Source organism: Stegostoma tigrinum, chromosome 19 (assembly GCF_030684315.1).
Source record: "Stegostoma tigrinum isolate sSteTig4 chromosome 19, sSteTig4.hap1, whole genome shotgun sequence".
Lineage (NCBI taxonomy): Eukaryota > Metazoa > Chordata > Chondrichthyes > Orectolobiformes > Stegostomatidae > Stegostoma > Stegostoma tigrinum.
Genome location: NC_081372.1, coordinates 9,189,009 through 9,204,852, shown reverse-complemented (window position 1 = coordinate 9,204,852; position 15,844 = coordinate 9,189,009). Strand labels below are relative to the sequence as shown.

The window sequence follows — 15,844 nt, the reverse complement described above, 5'->3', positions numbered from 1 at the left end:
AAAGAAGTAGCTATAGAGATGGTGGATGCACTAGTGGTAGCCCCCCAGGAATCTTTAAATTTTGGAAAAACTCCAAGAGGATTGGTAGCTTTTGCAAGTAACTGTTTCTTAAAAAAAATTTAAAAATAAACGAACTGTAAGCCAGTTATACTAACATTTATTGGTCAAATTTTGGAGGTTATTACAAAGCATGTAATAGCTGAGAATTTATAAATAACATAACCCTAAAGAGCATCATGATGCAAATGGAATGTTGGTCTTTAAAACAAAGAAGTATAAAAGTAGTGAGTAAAAACCAAAAGAGCGGATGCTGTAAATCAGGAACAAAAACAAAGTTGCTGGAAAAGCCCAGCTGCTCTGGCAGCATCTATGAAGGAGAAAACAGTTAACGTTTTGAGTCCGGTCACCCTTCGTCAAAACTGTTCTGAGGAAGGGTCACTGGACCCAAAATGTTAACCCTGTTTTCTCCATAAAAAGAAGTGAGGTTTTGCAAAAATTTTACAAGGCATTATTCAGATCATAGCTGGGATATTGTGAGCAGTTTTGGTCCCCTTGATTTAAGGAATGATATACTGCCCTTGGAGTCAGTCCAGAGAGAATTCACTAGGCGAATGCTAGATGTGGTGGGACTGTCTTGTGAAGTGAGGTACTGGAGGTTGAGTGTATACTCATTGAAATTTACAAGTTTGAGAGATTATCTTATTGGTGCATGCAGGATTTTTGGGGGATTTGATGGAGTAGTAGCGAAAAGATTTCCCTTGTGTGAAAGTATGGGACCAGAAGGTGAAATCTTGGAATTAGAGGTCGCACAGTTAAGATTAAGATGAGGAATTTCTTCTGAGGGTAGTGAATCTGTGGAATTCTTTACCGCGGATGCTGCAACATTAAGTATATTCAAGGCTCAGTTCCGGAACCATGAGGTTATGCTGCAGCTGTACAAAACTCTGGTGCGGCCGCTCTTGGAGTATTGCGTACGGTTCTGGTCACCGCATTATAAGAAGGATGTGGAAGTTTTGGAAAGGGTGCAGAGGAGATTCACTAGGAAGTTGCCTGGTATGGGGGGGAAGGTCTTACGAGGAAAGGCTGAGGGACTTGAGGCTGTTGTCGTTAGAGAGAAGAAGGTTGAGAGGTGACTTAATTGAGTCATCTAACCCTCTGATTATCTTATATAGGGTGGATAGGGAGAGCCTTTTTCCTAGGATGGTGACAGCGAGCATGAGGGGGCATAGCTTTAAATTGAGGGGTGAAAGATATAGGACAGATGTCAGAGGTAGTTTCTTTACTCAGAGGGTAGTAAGGATATGGAATGCTTTGCCTGCAACGGTAGTAGATTCGCCAACTTTGGGTACATTTAAGTCGTCATTGGTCAAGCATACGGACGTACATGGAATAGCGTAGGTTAGATGAGCTTCAGATCGGTATGACAGGTCAGCACAACATTGAGGGCTGAAGGGCCTGTACTATGCTGTTATGTTCTATGTTCTAAAATGTGTTTTGCTTAACGTCAAGTAGCTCGACCAATCGAATTGCACCTAAAATGCAAACCCTTAGACTTTCCCTTAAAATAAGAAAAAGTTAGGGTCTCAACTTTCATCTGAACATATTTTGAGGAAGTTTGGTCTGCTTTATTATATTATTAATTATGATTTCAATATCAAGCTGCTTTTACATATTTGACATAGGAAGAGGATGATATTGACTCGGGCACCATGGTCCGAGCAAGTGCAGATGATAGTGGGACCATGAGAGCGGCCAGCACGATGAGTGAAGGTGCACGGACAATGATCGAGCATGACAGCTCAACGCTGGACTCTCAGATGGGGACCATGGTGATCAATAGCGGAGAGGACGAAGAGGATGGAACAATGAAAAGTAAGACTGTATGCTTCATATTGAGGCTTATTATTGATCATTGCCTGCTCTGAGCACCAAACTATTAGCTAAAAACATTTGTGAAAATGCCATGCAACTGGAGCACTTGTGGAATTGTCTAAAAAAAGTTTTCTTTTAAAAGAAAGTCATTATCGTGAAACCATATTAGCTATAGCCAGTTGCACCCATGACCCTGAATCATGAATTTGAGAGTTGAAGCCCTGTTGCTGAGCACCAAATCCAGCGTACACACCCCAGTGGTTAAGGCACAATTAAAGTGAAATAAGACCCGCCAACCAGACTGCTTTTGCTGAACTCTGCTTCCCCATTTTAATTGCTTTCTCACTGGGTCCCTCAACCCCCTTCCTCTTGAACCAAGCTAAGTGTTACACTTTGGAACTGTTTATTTCAATGTCCTTCTCTGCCAATTTACTTTGCAAATGAGATTTTATAGGAATTATACAAGTTGATTAAATGTACTTTTGAAGACCTCAATTGGAGAGAGCACAAGTATTTTTCATCTCAAAGAGCTTATTTCTTTTCATTGGTGTTCATATATGGGATATGTGCATAACTGCAGAGGGCAGCACTTCTTGCCTATCCTTGATTAGTTTTGAGAAAGAGATAGCAAACTGCCATAATGGCTTATAAGGCCAATTCAGAAGGCAGTTCGGAGCCAGCCGCATTGATGTAGTTGCATATTGGCCCCAATTTAGGCTTCCTTCTGCAGTGGATGTCAATGAATCATTTGGTTTTTACAAAGGTCCACTAACCCTATAATTGTCTTCACGCATGTGATTCTTTTAAAAAGAAAATTCTAGGTGTGTTTAATTAACTGAATTCAATTTGCATGTTGCCATTGAGAATATTGAACACATTCAAATTATTAATCCAGGTCTTTGGATTGCTAGTTCAATAACATTACCTTGTCGGGCCTTCATTTTGTCAGGATATTCCAAAGTATCAGTCAGGGAATGACTCTGTAATTTGTAGTTATTGTTGCTGTCTAACCAAGTATAGCTACTTTCGTCATAGCTAGGTCTCGTAGAGTCAAAAAGTGAGTGGGGGCAACTCTGCGATTAGCACTGCTGCACAGCACCAGAGACCCGGGTTCGATTCTGACCTCGGGCAACTGCTTGTGAGCTGTTTGCACATTCTCCTCGTGCCTTCATGGGTTTCCTCCAGTTGTCCTCTTGGACGCAGATATTTGGTCGTTTGAAAATCAAATGATGTGGAGAGCAGCTGGGTAAATGTAGTTGTCAATCAGTTACAATTGTGTTGCATGCTGGAGCAAGTTTAAGGGACTACTTTTTCTTGTGTTTCTGTGAGATCCTGAAACGGCATGAGGCAATGCAGGAAATTGTGCTATGTGGTTTGATGTGACCAATCTGTTTGTTTTCCTTATAAAAGTGTAATAAAATGTTGTGGAGTAATCACACTTTATTTTGACATAGAGGCATCTAGAGTGAAGTATTCCTTAGTCTCCTGAAAATCATATATAAATATTAATAAGCCTTGTGCCTGACATTCAGCTCTGATCTGAGAGGCTACATTTCATTCTGATAAATATGTACAGTGTACTTTATGTTGGAAACTAAGCACTCTGGAGCTTAATCGCTAGTTTGATAACACTCATTGATCATGGTGAGAGCTGAGAAAATAACAGCTTGCATTTATGCAGCACCTTGAACATAGTAAATCACCCCAATCAGCTGCAGAGAAACATTATCAGGTAATATTTTATGTGCAGCCACACCAAGAGATAGTGGGACAAATGACCAAAAATCTGTCAAAGACCTAAGTTTTGAAGAGCTAGTTAAAGGAAGGGAGGCACAGAGGTTCAGCAAGGGAATTTGATTGAAAGGCCTAAGTAGCTGCTAGTATAGACTTTTGTAGGACTCAAGGAAATTAGAGGTAGGGTGGGTTTGGGGCATGAAATGATTTCAGGAGTAGCTTTATTACCTCAGCAGTGTAGGATTTTCTGTTATTTTATGGGGCGTTGGTGCCCCTTGAAAGACCATTTGTTGCCCATCCCTAATAACCTTGAGCTGAGTGGCTTGCCAGGTCATGTCAAAGGACAGTTAAGAGTCAGCCACATTGCTATGGGTTAGGCTAGACCAAGTAAGATGAGCAGATTTCTTTCCCTAAAGGATGTTAGTGAACCAGATAGCTTTAGTTAAAAGCTTGGAAGGTGCTTTCAAAGAAAGTTGTTTATCTGTAAGCAATATAACTCAAACTAGAGATTGGATTTCACCGAACTGTGTTATGCAAGATGTAGAGGTGCCAATGTTGGACTGGGGTGGACAAGGTCAAAAACACAACGCAAGGTTATAGCTGACACCTGAAGATGGGTGAGACTCTAAAAATTTGTGTCTTCAAATAAACCTGTTGGACTATAACCTGGTGTTGTGTGATTTTTGACTTTGTGGTATGTAGATAGAGTATGGGAAGAAATGAATAGTCCTTGCAGAAGTACGGACCCAAAACCTAGCATTTTTTTTATAGGTTCTGTTAACATCAGGAGAAAGGGCAAATTGATGTTTTCTGAATTAGAATTAACTTTATTGTCACATGCTGAAATGAGCACAATGAAAAGTGTACAAATCGCCACTTACAGTGGCATCTTAGGTACAAAGGTCTCTGGTTGGAAGACTGTTATAGTTGTTTTATGGACCTAGGAACTAATTTTAAATCTTGGTGTGTGACTCTCCTCAGTTGCAAATGGGTTTTTTGCATGAATGTTCATCTCCAATGATCACAGAATGGATGGCAGCATATTTAGACTCCAGGGGTCAGCCTGACAATTGGTTATCGACTTCAAATGTTAACTGTGTTTCTCTCTGCATGGATGACACCTTACCTGCTGAGCATTTCCACTGTCTTCTGTTTTTACCTGGATGCTTGCTGTGAGCACAATGAGACAGTTTGAAACACTGAACAGGGCAGGCAGTTTCTGTGGAGAAAGGTATATTTTGGGTTGATGACCTCTCAACAGAAGTAGGCAAAGTCCTGGAATTTTAGCTGTTTACAAGCAAGTTGAGAACCCATTCAACAAAGGGAGGGAATGGGAGAAGAGGGGAGGTAGGTGGAAGTATAGGGAAATAAGAAAATGGAAAGGGTATGGTGTAGATGGAAGGACAGAAGGGATGATAGTGGAAAGCAAAAAGAGGATGTTATGGGACAGGTAAAGAAACAAAAGATGTGCCTAGTGGGGATATCAAAAAGTTAGTTACGTCCTGCAATATTTTCAGCGTTTAAAAATAAAAAAAAAACTGACATTGTAAGGCTTTTGCCCTTTAATTGTGCTTCTATATTATTTGGAAGGATATGTAATAGTTCCTTTCAAGCATGAGCTGCATAAATACTGGAAGGAAAATAAAGTACACAAGTACCAAGTAGCGGAGGTGAGTCACTTGGATTGTTCCATTAAGTGTCTTCATTTTGTGCTTTATTACTCTACCTGAATGCGATGTGTATTACACCATGTCTGTGAGTTGTGCACCGTTCTACATATATTCAAAGGAACATTGTCAAAATTTGTAATGCAAGGAGACTGTGAAGTGTGCAGAAGCGAATTTGGATTTTTGACCACACAGTGGCGCCAGATCTCAATGATGGAGCCCAGTCTTCATATCAAGAGAAATTAAATCTCATGCTTTGAATTATAGAGTCATACAGCACGGAAACTGAACCTTCGGTCCAACTCATCCATGCTGACCAAGTCTCCCAAACTAAACTAGCCCCATTTGCCTGCATTTGGTCCAAATCCTTCTAAACCTTTCCTATTCATTTACTTGTCTAAATGTCTTTTAACTGTTGTAACTGTACCCACGTCTACCACTTATTGTTGCCGAAAAGTTGTTTTTCTTTCCTTTTGTTTCCCTTTTGTCTCCTGAAGCTGCATTTTGGTGACTGTTAAGATTTTAGAGTTCATTATTAAGGATGAGATTGTGGAATACTAGGTAGTGCATGCTAAACTAAGGCTGAGTTAGCATGGTTTCGTCAAGGGGTGGTCTGACAAATCTGTTAGAATTTCCTTTAAGGAGATAATGAGCAAGTTAGAGAAAGGAGACCCAGTGAATGTGATCTATTTGGATTTCCAGAAGGCCTTTGATAAGGTGACAGAAGGTTGCTAACTAAGATAAGAGCCCATGGTGTGGGGGCAAGGTACTGCTCTGGTCAGAGGATTGGCCAACAGGCAGAAAGCAGAGAGTGGGGATAAAAGGGATCTTTTTCAGGATGGCACCTGGTGACTAGTGGCGTTCTGCAGGGTCAGTGTTGGGACCACAGCTGTTCACACTCTACATTAACGATTTGGATGAAGAGAAATTGTGTCATCTACAAACTTAGTAACAATGATAAGTAGAGGGGCAGGTAATGTTGCAGAAGGACTTGGACAGGCTCGGAGAGTGGGCAAAGAAATGGCAGATGTGATACAATGGGAAAGAAAGAGGTTATGCACTTTGCAGGAAGAATAGAAGGATAGATTTATTTTCTTAATGGAAACCTTCAGAAATCGGAAATACAAAAACAACTTGGGAGCCCTAGTTCAGGATTCTCAAGGTTAGCATGCAGGTTTGGTTTGCAGTTACGAAGGCAAATGCGATGTTAGCGTTCGTTTCTAGAATACAAGAACAGAATGTACGACTGAGGTTGTATAAGGCTCTGGTCGGACCACATTTGGAATATTGTGAGCAGTCTCAGGTCCCATATCGAAGGAAGGATGTGCTGGCCTTTCTGGGTGCCCCAAGGAGGTTTAGAAGAATGATCAAGGTTGAACGGCTGGTTAAATGAGAGGTTGAGGACTCTGGGTCTGTACTCAGTGGAAGCTAGAAGGATGGGAAGGCGTCTCGCTGGAACTTAGGGAATACTGGGAGACCTGGATAGAATCTAGTCGGAGACTAGGACCTGAGAGCACAGCCTCAGAATGAAGGCACGACCATTTAGAACTGAAATGAAAAACTTCTTCACCCTTCAGAGGGTGGTGAATCTGTGGAACTCATTGCTGCAGAAGGATGTGGAGACCAAGTCATTTGACTATATTTAAGACAGAGATAGTTAGGATCTCGATTATTAAGGCGATTGAGGGTTATGGGGAGAAAGAAGTAGAATGGGGTTGAGAAACCTGAGCCATGATTAAATGGCAGAGCAGACTCGATGGGCTGAATAGCTAAATTGTACTGTTAAGTCTTGTCGTTTTAAATGATATCTATCAAGGCTCTTGTCTTTCCAGCTCTTTAATATTACAGTCCCTCATTCATTTCCTTTGCTATAACTTGTCTCTTAAATCAAAGTTTAACATCTCTATTTGTTCACTCTCTGGTCTCCCCAGATCAACCTGCAACCTGAACAGATACTTCCTAAACAATTCCTATTAAGCAGGACCTTTACAAACACCCCATCTCATAATGGACAGGAAAAGACTCTGCTCATGCAGTCCGTTCACAAATATCACACATGACTATTCACAATGTGTGCTCTCCATCCCACTCGCCAGCCACTGAACCTTATGGGAGAGACTTAAGAATGTAGCATAGTTTTGAGGGGAATAATGTGGATTTCAATTTTACTACAGGGATTCAAACTTTTTTAGGAGATCATTCTGGTCCTGATAATTTGTTACAGCGCCTGTCTTTTCTAGGAGGTGATCTCTGTGTTTGTATGCCCAGTTTCATTCATTTGATTTGTCCATCCTCATACGTGATATCTCCCAGAACACATCCTTAAAATACTTTCTAGCTCTACACCCAACATGTAATGACTGCCTTCCTGATTCAACTTTATGATGAGGCTTGAAGTTGTTTTCTGTTGATGAATAAGGCAGTGAAGTAACCAATGCACTACACTGCCCCGAGTGTTCTTACTCCCTTTAAAAGCAGCGAGTTCTCCTCTTGGAGAAACTGTTAATCTTCTCCTGAGCAGGAGCTCACTACAAACTAATCGCTATTGTACAACATTCACAATGGAACAAGACATGGCCATTGAGCCCTCTGCAAAACTTTGACTAAAAAAATCAAAGATAACCCTGTGTAGCTGGAGGAACACAGCAGGCCAGGCAGCATCAGAGGGCAGGAAAGTTGATGCTTCGAGTCGAAACTCTTCTTCAGAAAAGGGTCTGAAGAAGAGTCCCGACCCGAAATGTTAACTTTCCTGCTCCTCTGATGCTTCCTAACCTCCTGGTGTTCCTCCAGCTCCACACTGTGTTACCTCTGACTCCAGAATCTGCAGCTCACTGACTAAAAAATCGGTCTCTTTTCACTGAATGTATGTTTGTTTACCTGAACTGTTACAGAGAACCTGTTCGTTTTTACTCTGGGGTTCACTTAAGGTAACTTCAATTTACATCAGGTTACTGTTTGACAGCAGTGCACCCTGCTTTCTGAATTGTGTAAATGCAACATGCTGGCAAATCCTATGAAACAATTACTTTCAGACATTATTGATTAAGTTGTAGAGTTCGAATTGCCTGATAATGCATTACTATGATGGATCAAGACTTGAGCAATCTTTGCCAAATTTTGAATAAGCGTTGTTATTTTTCTAGATTAGCAACCTGCATTTGTACAGTTGTTTTTAAAAGCTCCTTTAACATAGGGAAAAGTTCCCAATGAGCATTATCAAACTATGTTTGGCACTGGACTGCGTGATGAAATATTAGGACAAGGGATAGTTCAATCAAAGATCCAGGTTTTCAGGAGCGTCTTAAGTAAGGATACAGAGATGGAGAGGTATATAGAGGGAATTCCAGAGATGGGATCCTTGGTGATGTGGAAATGAACAAGGATGCATGGATGCTTTTGAGATGGTTGTTGAATTGGAGGAAATGTGTGAGATGGGTGAATTGAGGACAAGGAGGGGAGGGATCTGAAAGCAAGACTGGGAAGATTTTTGTTTTAACCTGGAGCTGTTTCCAGACTAGGAAACAATTTAGGGCAGCAAGCATGGGTGATAGTGAACAGCTTTGCAATTAAGGGCAGAGAGGGACGACAGAGATTTCTATGAACTCAGGTTCAGGGAGAGTGAGTGGCTGACAAGGTAGCCATCAGTATGATCCAACGCGATTTAAATCCTATCCCATTAACTAATCTTAATTTATCTGATGACTTTGTTATATATAGCACAGTGCACACTTGATCTTTATTAATTTTTCTCCTGATTAATTTATTTTCATCTTCCAGTTTGGAGGCCTTGGCAAGTCACTCAGCACCTCTCTCAATGACTGTTCGACCATGACTTACGTCACAGCCCAGTTGATCCAGTACTCCCTCTAACATCCTCGCTCTTGTGTTTTCTGGTGGGTGCTCATGGTTGTCAGTTGGGTGTGAGATCCCACAGATACTGAGGACAGCTTAAGCTCTACATTCATCACAGTCTTTCTCCCTACCAGAGTCTCAGCCAAAACGCTGAAATAGTTGGCTTGATATTTGCAGCCAGTATCCTTCCATCGGCCTTTCTGTACAAGGGTGTGGATATGGCTGTGCACTTAAAACATCAGAATCAAATGCAGACCTTTTCTATTGGGAATTCTCAGTCCACAGTCATGTCATCAATAATGCAGCAGATCAGATCAAGTCTCCACTTTAATGTCTGAAACAGGAGCATTGATTTCACGTTTGGGGAAAACTGCATCTGCTGATTTAGCCACAGGATGTATAGGGGATCCTAAATTTGTACTTTATTTACCATTAATTCTTTTTCTAACCAGCCCCAGTGGGCGTTCCTATAACGAAATTTCAATTCCTTTGGAAAAACGCCAGTGATTTGATGAGAAACTGACCCCTCCCTGTCACCTCACCTTCAACTTCCAATCTGTTTTCTCTTTCTTAACCATGACCTGACTTGACTACTTTATCATTACTCCTGTGAACTTTCCCCTCCTGGACCTGTTGTGGCAATCATTCCGTCCTCCACATTTGTCACATTGCCTATAACCTGCAAGTGTTGAAATCAAGACCCTCCTATTGTCTCCTGCAGTTTAGTCTGTCCTTTGTTAGGGTTTCAATGCTGAGAGTCAAAGCATACAATTGTATAGCACAGATAAGGTGCCATTTGTCTCATCATGCCTAATCTAGTTCTTTGATAGAGCTGTACAATTAGTCACTCTTACTGTCCCCAGAACACTGTAATTTATAAAAAAATTTTCAAGTACATATCCAGCTTCCCTTTGAAAGTTATTATTAAATCTTCGTCTATTGTTCTTCCAGGCAGTGATTTTCAGTTTTCAAGAATATTCCATACAGGATTGCTTTTGGCAGTTGTATGTTACTTTTGGTTTTGAAATGATGAATCTGAGGTAGAATAAAACATTTATTAATCAAATTCAAACTAGATTCTCAACAACTGTACCATGCCTGGATGTGGAGTTAACACTGATAAAAAGGGGGTAGAGCCTGATTAGCTTTGTTATCCTGCTGTAAAAACAGCACAGAAACCAGCTGCTCTCTGTGCCACTCCATAATTCAGCAAGACAGTGACATTGTGTGAGAGGACAAGGAAAAATTCTTGGAGTTTCATGGACACAGGCCATTTGACACAACTGGCCCATGTCGACAAGAGTTCACAGAATCTCCAAATTCTTTGTGTAACCTGAGACCATTTGGCCCAGCTTGCCTGCAATGGCTCTGTTTTCTCATCTCCTGCCTTTTCCCCATATCCACCATTACAATCCAAAAACACACACATGCCTTTCTTGAATGTCTCAGTTGCACCTGTTTCCACCACATTTCCAGGCTGTGCATTCTAGACCCTAGCTAGTCACTCAGGGAAATTTGTTTTTTCTCGCGTCACCTTTGCGTCATTTACATAGGACAGCACGGTGACTCTGGTTAGCACTGCTACTTCGTGGCTCCAGGGACCTGGGTTCAATTCTACCCTCGGGTGACTGTCTGTGTGGAGTTTGCATGTTCTCCTTACGTCTTCGTGGGTTTCCTCTGGGTGTTCCAGTTTCCTCCTAAAGTCCAAAGATCTGCAGGTTAGGTGGATTGATCATACTAAATTGCCTGTTGCTCCAGGGATGTGCAGGTTAGGTGGGTTAGCCGTAGGAAATGCAGGGTTACAGGAATAGGGTAAGAGTGTGCGTCTGGATGGGATGCTGTTTGCAGGGTTGGTGTAGACTTGATGGGTCGAATGACCTGCTTCCACACTATAGTGGATTCTATGCTCACGTCAAATCGCCTCATTATAGGAAGGATGTGGAAGCTTTCGAGAACGTACAGAGGAGATTCACCAGAATGCTGCCTGGACTGGAGGTCACGACTTATGAGGAAAGGCTGAGGGAGCTACACCTTTTTTATTGGAGCGAAGATGATGAGAGATGACTTGTTAGAGACTTGATGAGAGTCATGGAGTGGACAGCCAGAGACTTTTTCCCAGGGCAGAAATGACTACTATGAAGGGGCATATTTTAATGGGATTGGAGGAAGGTAAGGGGAGGTTCTTTACACAGAGAGTGGTGGGTGCACGGAATGCGCTGCCGGTGGTAGTAGTGGAGTCAGATACATTAGGGACATTTAAGTGACTCTTGGCTAGGCACTTGGAGGATAGTAAAATGTAGGGTGTGCAGGGTAGTTGAATCTTAGAATAGGATAATAGGTCAGCGCAACATCATGAGCCAAAGGGCCTGTGCTGTGCTGTATTGTGCTATGTTCTGTGCCTCCTCATGTTTGTTTTACAAGTTGAAACAGCCTCTACTCCATCCATCCCACTCATGAACTTGAAAATCTCAATCAGATCTCCTCTCAACTACGTTATTGCTCTATTCTCTTCGTCTAACTCTCATCGTAACTTCTGCTCCTTTTTCCCTTGTGTTTGCCTAGCTTCCCTTTAAATGACTATCCTTCTTGTGATTGCGTAATGCATAATTGCAAAATTGCATATTGGAACTGTTCTCTGGGTGAAGAGATTTCTCCCCAGTTCTCTATATTGAATTTATCAATGACTATCTTACAAAGTCCTATTAGTTTTTGATAGTCCCACACTTCAGAGAAGAGAAGAAGGTGGTGTGATGGGAATGTCATTGCATTAGCAATCTGTGTAGACCCAGGCTTTGCTTTAGGTGTAGTAGGAACTACAGATGCTGGAGAATCTGAGATAACAAGGTGTAGAGTTGGATGCACACAGCAGGCTAAGCAGCATCAGAGGAACAGGAAAACTTTTCTGAAGAAAGGCCTCAGCCCGAAACGTCAGCTTTCCTGCTCCTCTGATGCTGCTTGGCCTTCTGTGTTTATCCAGCTCTACACCTTGTTATCTTATTTGCTTTAGGGCATGCGTTCTGATCCTACATGGCAGCTGGTGTAGAGAGAGAGAGATAATGGGAACTGCAGATGCTGGAGAATTCCAAGATGATAAAATGTGAGGCTGGAGGAACACAGCAGGCCAAGCAGCATCTCAGGAGCACAAAAGCTGACGTTTCGGGCCTAGACCCTTCATCAGAGAAATTTAAATTTAAATTCACGACATGCTGCCTGGCTTATCATTTCCTTGCCTTTTTCTTATTGCTTTTGCAGCCCTTAACAGTATAGAGCTTGTTTCATTTCCTCCGGTTCTTATTGGTCATAAAAACAGTCAATCATTTGACTAGCTACTATCTTGACTGCAGTTAAGATTGCTGAGCCTGTTTTAGAAGAGTGCACAGAGTAGCTCACTTTGCTCTGCTGCATGTGTTCTTTGTTATATTTATTCATGGGTATGCTAGATCAGCATTTGTTGCTTATTTCTAATTGTCTACAGGGCAATTAAGGTTCACCTCCTATTACTCTTGGTCTGGAGTCACGTAGGTCAGACTGGGCAAGGACGGCAGATTTCCATTCCTAAAGGACATTGGTGAGCCAGTTGGGTTTTTAAACAACCACTGATTACGTGGTCTTTTTAAGGACCTTTTGTTTTCATTCCAGAATTCTATTGAATTCAAATTTAACTATCAGCCGCAGTAGGATTTGAGCCCAGTCTCCATAACATTAGCGTGGGGATCAGGATTACTAGTCCAGTGACGCTACCACTTTGCCATTACTTCCAACTAGTTGAAGGAGATATTCATTAATAGGATGTCTTTCACACTGGCTTTGTAGCCTGATTATCTTGAGATGGTGAAGAGAAGAATGCCTGCTGATGTGATCTGCCCTGTAGGGTTAGTGATCACTCCTGTGGAGTGGCTTATACCTGACCTTAATGCTGAGAACAGAAGCATCAATGAGCTGCAGTTTCATATCTTCTGCCCATCACAGGGTCAGATACTGGGATGCTCGCTGATGATTGTACATTCTTCAGGACCGTTCACAACTCGTCATTCTGAATCTGTCCCTGCTGCATGTGGTAAGACCTGGACCATATTCAGGCTTTGCCTAATAAATGGCAAGTAACATTCATACCCTACAACTACCAGGCATTTACCATTACTCAGCGAATCTAAACATATCCCCTTGACTTTCTTTCATTTCCATCAGTGCACCATCGATTATCGACATAGTTGGGGTTACTGTTGATTAGAAGCTCAAGTGGACCATCCATGTAGATATTGTGGCAAAAGGGCAAGTTGAGGTAAGAATTCTGGCCTCCAGGCTTTTTCAAGACTGCTCACTATAGAAAAGGCACAAGTTAGGAGTGTGGTGAGTTTTCTGATCACAGCAACAGGTGAGCTCATCTTTGGAGATTCTGGTTAACATCTTTGATGTTGACACTGAATTACAGAATTGTTACAATGCACAAGGAGGCCATTTGGCCTGTTGTGCCTGCACGGGGCTGCTTGTTAGACAGCCGATTTCGCTGTTGTAGTCTTGCTTCTTCAGCCAATGCCTGTGGCGGTGATTAGTCACTCCAGCTCTTCTGCAAGGATAGCATTATCAAGCACCCCACTTGTGTGTAGAGAGGGAATTAAGCTGCTGGCAGATGTTTCTATAACAAGGGGACATTCCCTCAAAATCAAAGATGAGCCGTTCAGGAGAGAAATTAACAAACACTTCTTCACAAAAGGTAGAAGAATTGTGACATTCTCTCCCACCACAAAACAAAATGCTACATCAATTCATTTTAAATCAGAAGTCCATACACTTTGACGTATTCAAGGGTATTAAAGAATATAAAGCCATAATGGAGTTAGGATAAAGATCGGCCATGACCTTGCTGAAAGGTGGAACAGGTTCAAGGGGTTGAAAAGTGACAAAACCTTGTATTTATGCTGCATGTTTCACCAACCTGAGACATTCCAAAGCACTGTATACCTCAGTAGGTATTTTTAAACTGGTAGTAAAGGAAATAGAATGGAATACCTGCAGTGTGGAAACAGGGCATTCGGCCAAACAAGTCCACACTGCTCCTCCGACGAGCATCCCACCCCAACTCATTCCCCATTCTCCTGCATTCCCTCATGTCTAACCCATCTAACCTAAACACCCTGGACACTACGGGCAATTTAGTGTGGCCAGTCCGCCTAGCCTGCACATCTTTGGTCAGTGGGAGGAAACCCATGCAGACACAGGGAGAATGTGCAAATTCCACACAGACGGTCACCCAAGGGTGGAATCAATGCCAGTTCCGTGCTGCTGTGAGGCAGCAGTTCTAATCACTGAGCCACCGTGTCGGGGGCCAAATGGAGGAGCCTGTTCGTATGCAGCATGCTGCCACGAGCATTGATGTAATAATGACCAGATAATCTGCATTTGTGATGTTGATGGAGATACATATTTGCCAGGATTGGCTGGGAGGGGGTGGTGCTAACTCAAAAAGATATTGGAAATCTGAAATACTAATAGAAAATGCTGTAAGTACTCAGGTCAGACAGGTGCTCTGGAGAGAAACGGTTAAAATTTCATGTCAGTAACACTTCACAGGAAGTGAGGGGGAAAGATTTGTGGCTTTTAAGGAAGGGTCAAGAAGAACATAAAGGAATGTCTGTGATATGGAGCAGAGTAGGAGACATTGAATGACAAAGCTTATTGGTACTAAAGCCAAAAGGAGTTAAAAATAAAATTAAGAACATGGATAATTCTCTGTTCTTCTGAAGTGTGCCACGGAATCTTTAGTATGCACATAGGACAACAAATGTGATATTGGTTTAATGCTTCATCCCAAAGAGGGCACATCTGAAAATTCAGTGTTTCTTCAGAACAGCACTCAAGTGACAGCCTCAATTCCTGTGTTCAAGTTGTGAAATGGGACTTGAACCCATTCTCATTCAAAGGCGAGAGTACTAGCAACTAAACCATCTGTAACTCTTAATGAATGGCCTACTCCCACATTCCTACATTTACCTGAATTGTAATTCATTTTGATATAATTGAATGTGCACAAAATGCGGGTGACGTTTAAGAGGTGTGGTTTGGAGTTGAGCTACTTAAATACGGTACAAACTTTTTTTTAATCCTCAGGCTTTCTTGTATGCTTCTCTGAGAATGCAGTAGGGAGTCATTTTTTTAAAAGTAGATTAGCCAGTTCAGTGATTTACTAATTTGGAAATATATAAAAATGCTACTTTCATCTGTACAATCTGCACGTCTTCATGAGCCTGTAATTAGTGTTTTGCAGATGTTGCAGCAAGCACAGGCATTCACTTAATGAAGGTCATTAATGAACAAGATTATCTCTCTGTCACAGTTTTGTAGCAAGTAGAGATATTTGTGTTATTCCAAAGGCATCCAACGGGGACCAATTTTCAGCTTCAGAAACTCCATGGAAATTATTCGCTGTCTAGCCTTTTGTGGTATAGCTGTTTATAGACCAATTATAATGTGTTTTGTCACGATCCATAGAGCACGATGTAACAATGATCTGAACTCATTATTGTGAAGGCAATCTAGATTTTAGCAAATGGTATGCAGCTATCTTAAGGAAATTCTGATTATTTGCTATGATTATTGGAGAAAGGATACCTGATGCATTTTGGAAGGTCGAATTTGAAAGCTGAGTACAGGATTAAGGATAGGATTCTTGGCAGCGTGGAGGAACAGAGGGATCTTGGTGTGCAGATACATAGATCCCT

General features: G+C 41.7%; 1 protein-coding gene across 2 annotated transcripts in view; it reads left to right on the top strand.

Moving 5' to 3' along the window:
* LOC125461588 (serine/threonine-protein kinase 3/4) overlaps positions 1-15,844 on the top strand; it is a 152,003-nt gene that overhangs the window by 68,913 nt on the left and 67,246 nt on the right. For both annotated transcript variants that reach the window (XM_059652731.1, XM_059652732.1), the window contains exon 9: positions 1,683-1,872. In XM_059652731.1, the coding sequence (XP_059508714.1) occupies positions 1,683-1,872 (190 nt within the window). The remainder of the gene's footprint in view (positions 1-1,682; positions 1,873-15,844) is intronic.